At 48.0% G+C, this 8,555-nt stretch overlaps 1 protein-coding gene across 1 annotated transcript in view; it reads left to right on the top strand.

Annotated features, from left to right (window-relative positions):
* Nucleotides 1-2,469, top strand: part of LOC125953654 (esterase B1-like) — a 4,183-nt gene extending 1,714 nt beyond the window's left edge. Inside the window, exon 4 of the mRNA XM_049683359.1 lies at nucleotides 63-2,469. Within this exon, the coding sequence (XP_049539316.1) occupies nucleotides 63-357 (295 nt within the window). The 3' untranslated portion in view covers nucleotides 358-2,469. The remainder of the gene's footprint in view (nucleotides 1-62) is intronic.
* Nucleotides 2,470-8,555: the final 6,086 nt, after the last annotated feature.

Genomic DNA, 8,555 nt, shown 5'->3' with positions numbered 1-8,555 from the left:
CCGTCTGTAATCACCATTATCAATCCCTTACCGTGTCGCTGATTTTCTTTCTGCTTCCACAGAAATCCAACGCCAAAGCGACACAAACTCTCGAGAACGGTGTGGCCGACGTATAGTGCTGCTCGCGACAGTACGCAGTACCTGAACGTGAACGACGAGTTCCACATCCGCTCGGTCGAAGACCGGGATCTGTACTATCTCGTGTGGAACGTTATGTACGAATGTTTGTATTATTCAAACTGCTCCGAGATGGTGAAGCTGGAGCAGCTCTCCGAGGAGTACAGCGTACCGCAGCTATCCCGGAGTAATGCTGATGATTACGATTTAGATGAGGATATCAAAAACAATGTTACTTAGCTGCTGGCGCATTAATTGGATGTGGCCATGGCCTTTGCTCCATCGCACACACAGTAACTGGTATCTAGAATTGTAAGTACAAATGGAAGTATGGCGTAGCCATTGAGCCGGAGGGTGCTGCTTCTACAGGCACAACTCTGTTCGTTGTTAATGGTACATTATGAACGGCAAAAGGATAAATATCATGAAAGACTCGTTACCGTATCTCAGGCCGCTGTCTATCAATAGCTTCCATCCCTTATCATTCGACATTAACGCTACTTCACTCCGCTTCCGCTCTTCGTGCTCGAGAAAGACAAACTTGAAAGTCTCGAGAGCAGTTCGTAACTGTAAAATTGTTTTTATCTTGAATGTCGCGGTACTTCAAATGTCAAACGTTTCATCCACCAATGGGCCTGGATCTGCCTTATCCTGCCGCCAGAGCGCGATAAGACTCTTGCTCTCAATCGCGTGGAATCCCTTCGTTCATTCCGCGCGTACGTCAAATCATGTTTCGCTTCCGACGTACCGCCACTCTCCGTGCCGAGGATCGAATACAAAACAAACGCTAAAAGGATGCGCCTCCCCCGAGAGCGTTCCTGCTCCAGCACTCCCCCCTTTCGAGCTCCAACAACATCCGAATGGAAAGCCTCCCGCTCCTTTTCGCCCTTTTCAAAAGGAAAATGTGCGGAAGCGCAACACACCGGAAGGATGAAGGTTTTTACATTCCTCTACCGGCCATTTTGTTGCCTTTCCAGCCCATTCAACATAGCGAACAAGGGGAAAGAAAATTCGCTGAAACTCGTCGACGAGTGCACATAGCTTGCGCCTACTGCTCCCCCCTCCATGAAGCTTCCCATTCCGAGACCGAGACCATGGCGAAGGACTTAACGCAACGGAACGTGCGTCCGCCTCGATGTCGCTCTAATTCCTTGGGCTTGGGGAGAAAAGATCCACCGGCCCAACCGGTCGATTGTCGGCCATTTTTCCCTGTCCAAATTCCTTCACTTTTGTCCATTTGCAGATCTACCTGCCGGTGGGGAGCAGGTTATGCCTTTCGTCCCACCTTTCGCTCCATTGCGCTCGCAGCGCTTGTAGAAGATATCGACAACCGGCAACCAGCATCCAGGCCGCACAGAGGAATGCCGCCTTTCAAGCCGCCGGAGTTTTGTCAGTTTTGTAAGGGGCCACCAACAAGAGAATGGAAATCTTTCACCGGCCTTCGACAGGAACGACCCTTGCCCTCTTCCCCCATAAAGCAACCTCTCTCCCGCGCCCTGGTGGATCTCCCGAAATACTAATTCCGAAAATGTTTTCCCAAGTGCATTACCGTAAACTGAACTGCTGCTGTTGCTGTTGCTGTTGCTTCTCTCGCTCCCTCTCGTTCTCGTTGGAGTTTATTTTCTGTAACAATAGCCATTGGAAATGGTGCTTACGGTGGTGGTAGTGGTGGTGGAGCCCGAGATGGGGTATATTTTGGGAGTGCTTTTGGGTGTCGCTGCGTCGCTGTGTGTTGGTTTTAAAGTTTGTCTGCCATTTCCGGGACCGCCACCGGGTTCGGCGTTCCTCAACTAAGAAAAGCAACTCAACGAACCGTTCCGCAACGCAACTGACGTCAGAAAGTGTGGTCGGCACTGGTGGCCTACCTTTGCCACAATTCTCAATAGTGGGGACTCGGGATGTCTCTTATCGATGAAATATAAATGCAGCACCAATCTTATCGAAAGCGTATCCGTTGGGGTTGAACTCCGAAACTGAACCGAATGGAGGGCCCAAAGGAAGGAGATGGTCGTGAATTCGAATGGATCTTTGATGATTACGGGGCTTGCGTTGGGCTTGTTATGATGGAATGGGAAGGGACGATAACAATTCCGTAACCGGGAGAGGGTGGAGGCAATCTGGTACTGTTAGGGTTTCCGGCAAAGAAACATGAAACATTCGGAGTGGAATTCGTGGGGCCTTACCGTGTAGTAACGAGAATTCCGATGCGAACCCGCGTCTAATTGCCGACGTTATGCAAGAATGATGAACTTGTGATGTGCCGGGCGTGTCTTACCGAGTGTACTGAGTGGTTAAATATTTAGCTCTTTCTTCGTCTTTGCTCGGATGCCTCCGTCGATGCCGCTTATGTTTATTGGAATTATGGAAGAAAGATGAATACATAAATATCACAAATGTAAGAAGCTTCAGATGTTGGTTATCACATTTTAATGCGCACAGTGTTGAGTAATTAAGTAAACGTTTGTTGAGGTGCATAAAACGTATCTCAATACATAATCTAGATTATAGGATTAAAAACCGAATAATCTTAAAACACATCTCTGGTAGTATTTGTTGAACGGCTTATCTTAATTTGTTATTTTTTGTTATTGTAAGATCCAACTACATCTTTTCAAGACTCGCCGTTTTTTTTTTTTTGATCAACCTGTGTTTTGCTTCCATTTATCGAATACTTATGAGTGTTTCAGAAATTAGCAATTAAATAAAAAAAATAATTGCACAAAAAAATTAAAGTGTAAACATCTCCCTTCGGCTTCAACTACAACTATGATGGCAATCGTTTTGGGAATAAACATAAAAATTCGACTAGAAGAGACTCTTTCAACGCGTGTTACTAAGCGAGAACTTCACAGAATCATTGAATCCGGCACAACCATCGAAAGGCCAACCGCGTCACGGTTCGTCTAGTTTGCCAGCACAACGCACAACTGCTTACGCCATACCCCCACCGGGCAATGTGGCCAACAAACACTAACAAATCCCAATCCCGTGCGACGACACCGACAACAACGAGGACCTGCACCGCAACAACAGCATCACCAGTTGACCAGTTAAGCCGGACATGTCCGCTGTTTATCTTCGTGGCTCATTAATTATCGTTCCGCTTTCGTGGTGTCATTATCATTTTTGGTCCACGGTCGAGCGACGACCAGACGCAGAACCGGGAAAGGAACAGGGCGGCACATGGCGGAAAAAGTGGCACAACGATTATCGCGCTAGGCTCGGTTGAGCGTCCGACGAAATCACCGGGGGCCCCGAGATTAGTGGAAGAAAAATGCGCGTGCCCTAGATAACCGGGTTTTTCCGGGGACCGGGTTTTTTTTTTGTTGAACAGGATTTCGGTTTCTTTTTTTTTCATAGCCAGCTCACTCGCCATCATCAGGCATTCCAGCGTTGCGAAGATCTATCAGCGTGCGTGCGAATTGCGGAAAACGGTTGTATACCGTGCTGGGGAGGGGCTTACGGGGAAAATTTGTAATCATTCTTGTGCGCGCACCAAAAATCTCGGAGACCACGAGCCAAGAATTAGTCTGCGAGATCGGCGGCCAGCTTGATCTTGATGCTTGTATGAACTTTCGCCCCGATTTTTCCTTTTCCTTTACCTCGGCGCACAAACCCCGTGATGTCATCATTGCGAAGTGAGTTATGGTCACGATGATATGAACCTGGCCGGTGGAAGGGATTTTCATTTCAGTATTTTTTTTTTATTAGATGGCCACAGCTGGCTGGTGTAATGAGCAATTCATTTCAATTCCGACCGGGGAGCTTTTAAAATTTTTAATCAACGCAAAACTCATCTTTGATTTAATGCTCGACTTAGCGCAAGAACGGTTACGGTTCATTCCAATGCCAACGTGATCCCCGGTTACCGAATTTCCATATCGGCCACCACCGGTAGTATCATTCACAACATCTCGGATGCACCGATCTGCGGATGCAGCATCATCACCATCACCATCGAAGTCTGTGCGTCTCAAACGGTCCGTACAATTGCGCCCAATGGTGCTCGCATCGCATTTCCGGCCATTCGTCTCATCCGTGGCCGTGGCGTGGCGTGGCGTGGCATGGCGTGGTTGCACCACAGGAAGCCAAAGCCACAGCCCTTTCAACCAATTTATTCAACCACGAACGAACGCAGTGTTACAGAAAATTTTGCCATATTTCACCACCCCTCCCCCGGCAGCTGCTATGCTAGGGGCTGCCTAGGGCCAGGGGTATTCCCTGGATTTTTTTTGGGGAAAAGTTCGATCGCTACACCGATCGCTTATGCTCCAATTGCGACACATCCTCGCTGCCCGGGGGGGAGGGGATTCATGTTTTTTCTCTCTTTCTCTATCTGTTTCTCTCTCTGCTGGGCGCCTCCATTACTCACCTATTCTACTATGGCTGCCATCATCCTACGGGCCATCCAACAATAATGCCAAAAAAGTGGAACAAACTTTCGAATGAAAATAACCGCGTTTTTTGGGGGTGCGTTTCTCTCTCCCTCTTTCCTTCCTCTCCGGTGGGTGGGGGGGGGGGGGGGGACGGGGTTCGAACATGACTAACAACCGTCAGTGCCGTGAATCCGTGAACTAACCTCTCTCTCTCTCTCTAAAACCGGCGTTTGGTGCAGTGGCGTGGCGGTGGTGCTTCCGGAGATACTTCAACGTAGCAGTGGTCGTAGTAGCCTGCGACTAGCGTGCACGGTTGAACGTATCGAGTTCGTTCGTTCGGATCGTTGGACAACCGACAAGCGGCCACTAGATCGGTGGTTCGTTCTGGTTTTGATTTTTTTCTTTTTTTTTGCGGGATTTCCGCCTTTCCGCGCGCAGGGAAATGAATTTCGGAACGTGGAAAATTATGTTTTATCACTGTCTCAACACACTGGAGCCTGGTACACCTAGCGGCAAAATTGCTGCAGCAGATTGCAGTTCTAGTCTGTAGCTTTGGCTCAAATCATGAGCGGAAAAGATTCATAGAACCACTTCAGGTGAATAGATGACATATCTTTTAAGTTTTGTTACTCGATTGAATTTTGTTTTTATATTTAACATCGAAATGCGTTTCTGATGCACTTATTCGGAGGTTCTCCTGTAGCTGGGTATCCGTGTGGGGCAGCCTGGCCTGAGTCAACAATGCATAAATGCATGCAAAAGTTGTGCCCGGCGGTAGCGGTTACCGGACCTCCGAGCGCCATGCGCGCTGGAAAAATAAATTCTCCCATGATTCTCCATTTAAAATCACTGAACCTTGCCACACTGGGTGGTGCTCAACTCGACGCACCATCGCACGGCCGGGGAGGGGCCAAAACCAAGGAAGCCTCTGAGCTATCGGCATCCGGTCGAATGCTGGCCCGAAAAGCTGGCATATTTTTCGGCTGGCACCACCAGCAAGTCACCACCACCGGAAGTCTGTGGCGCCAAACAAATACGCCGCTTCGGTTGCAGCATCCATGTGTGTGTGTGGCCCTAGGACCGGCCTGTCCAGTATCTTCTTCATGTGTTTGCGGCAAACAAAATCGTTAATCCGCTAACGGAGGACCACAGACTCCGTGAGGACTACGGACACACATACACACTGCTCCCCATGATGGTTGAAGGGCCCAGTGCCATGGTGGATGGTACGGTTGTGGGAATCGACTTGTTTTATTAATTAAAAATTTGCACCCGACCAAACCGCACTGGATGCCGGCATCCGGATCTCGGAGATAGATACGGCACTAGGAGCGTCTCGTTGCATAGTCTCAAGCACTTGAGGGGTTCGAAACAAATGCTGCTGTTGATGATGATGATGATGGCCTCAAGTGGCCACTCACGAATCGACCGCGCGCGAATGGTTTGAAAGGATTTTCAAGGGCTGCAATCGGTAAACTCGTGTGCACTAGGCCCCTGCGTGTTGGTTGGTTGTAGTCCGATGAGATTACGCTTGTTGGAGCTACGAATCAAACAAAAGTTACACAAAGCTGTAACGAATGGAGAACGAATGGCAATATGGTTTCCCTGCATAACGTCGTAGGTTCCGTGACTGGTATCAGGGATGTAACAGGATGAGAGCGCAGTTGAAGTTCTCTGTCTGTATCTCTGTATCCATTTTTTTATTCGCTCGCTTGCAATTGAAACGAAGTGAAGCACAAGGACTCTGTTCTAGAAGAGTATTGTAGAAACGGGAAATATGAGTTGTAACGAAGCGCTTTGATTAACAACGATGAGGAAGGAATCCTTATAACTTGAGATCCAGAATGATCTTAACAAGTGGCTACACTAGACGATTATGCAACTTCAAATCAAATAAAAAAAAAGCACAAAAGCTCTCGATGATATATCCTCAAACTAATAAAACCTTCGTCGACCACCTGATAGCTTACCATTGGAGTCAATAGTTTACCCGAAAGGGTCTCCATCGTTCTCGTTTGCCTTGACTTTAATCTCTTAACGGAGCTTTCCATCAATCCAGATAGGAATTGGATGCCTCGAGTTACACTCTCTCTCTCTCTCTCTTCAGGAGATTGTGTCGGTGTGGTGCTGGTCGACCAATATTTGTCGAACGATTTTTATTACCTAACGGCATACACACGCAACCCATCGAGCGAAACACTCTTTTGGGACACTTCGTCATCTTGACGTCAAAAGACGATGACAAGCCTCACAAGCCAACAAGGAGCCAACGATCCTGCACCCCTCTCTCTCTCTAGCTCTCTTTCCTTCTATGAAAATGAAAGAAAAACTTTCTCCCCTTCTCCCTTTCTCGTACAGCAACCCAGACGCTTCGGTACGATATCGAACCGGCCCTGGGAATCCACTTAATATGCAACCTTTCGCCGGGCAATACGTTTACTTTCATCCTTCGGTCGACTAGAGCGGGGCTGGCCACAGCCGGCCGTACGACAACGCGTATAGATCCCAAGCACCAGCACCAGTACCGTAGTCTAGGCAAAGGAAGAAAAAAAAATGCCAGAAATCACCGAGCAGGCGTCTGGCAGGCAAGTGTTTGCTCTAGACCTCGGTCTCTGCCTTGATGCTGATGCTGCTGCTGGTGGTGTGTGCGTGTGGTGACGATGATGATGTTGACTTTGACGAGTACACGTCACCACCGCCCTGGTCGGGTAAGCCCGCTCCGCCCGCTTACTTACCATGCTGTGGTGTCCAGAACGATTTAACAACAGTCCATGTTGCGGTCGCCTCCCGGTGCAGAACATCGTTCCTTTCGATGGTCCTAAATCGTTGCACAGAGGGACAGACGACGACGGACGTCTAGCGAAAAAAGAGAGAGAAAGCGAGAGAAGGACAGAAAAAAGCATCCAATAAGGCCGCAGGACACCGATGGTTGGTTGGTTGGTTGGTTGGTGCCGGATGGCAGCAAAGAAAAGGTAAATATTTGACAAAATCTGCTCATTTGCCAGCAAGAATCGGGAAGGGGAACCATGGTGTAGGAGAGACCGGGGAGCGTAGGTTCCGACGTAATTTGCTGTTGTGGTTGTAATTTTATTAACCCTCGTGCCGTGTTTCGTCAAGTGATTGGCTAAAGAGGGAGGGGTGCGGAAGGTACTTTGACGTCACCGTCGGCAGCTGCTTCTCATCACACTTTGGCAAAACAAGCTTTCAGCTTTCGGTTCTAGATTTAAGTGAAGGTACGCTCCTTGGTGGCACTTTTGTGCACCATTTCATTGGCGGTTTGGTGCACTTCATTTGCTAATTGAACCACTACGCAATCGGTACCAAGAGGTGTCTAATGTAAACGGTTCCGATGTTAGAGAAGCAACAGATATCATTATCTGTTTCATTCTATGATTATAATACAATTGGTTTTTGGAAGAATTAGAACATTTTAAACACATATACGCTGCATATAATGTTCTCTCCAACCTCTTATAGATCATTTACTTTAAATATCGTCATTAACGAAGCCTAGGAATGTGTCTACCGCGAACATAATGCAGCAAAATCAAATATAACTGCTGCATTACCAAGCCAAAAAACCCTCATAAGCTTAACTCATACCCACACAGCAAATCCACGAAATGTTCTGCATAGTAGAAGCTCACGAAAAAAAAAATCCACGGAACCACCCGCAGACGAACCCTGCAGACAGACAGACAGACAGGCAGACTGAGACTGCGGCGCATTAGCGTAAACTTTCCCTTTCAAACTTCGCACTCCAAACCAGCAAGTGAAAGCAAATAAGTGCTTAGCCCGGGACAGTAGGCGATTGCGTAAACCGGAAGGAATGAGAAGATTCTGTTTTTGTAGCTAAAGTATAAAGATGTTTGCATTTGCCTTGTCTGCCCTCACACGCGGTTTTTTGGGGTGGAGGAGAATTCCCCCCCAAAACATAATGCGCCGAGGACGACTCTCTAACCATCACGCTACCGCGAGGCGTACGCAAGGTTAAAGTTTAATTCTTTCCGAGATGCTTTTAAAACATTTCCCCCCAAATCCGATCCATCTGCTCCCAGTGAT

This window comes from Anopheles darlingi, chromosome 3 (genome assembly GCF_943734745.1).
Source record: "Anopheles darlingi chromosome 3, idAnoDarlMG_H_01, whole genome shotgun sequence".
NCBI lineage: Eukaryota > Metazoa > Arthropoda > Insecta > Diptera > Culicidae > Anopheles > Anopheles darlingi.
This window is presented reverse-complemented; position numbering and strand designations above follow the sequence as displayed.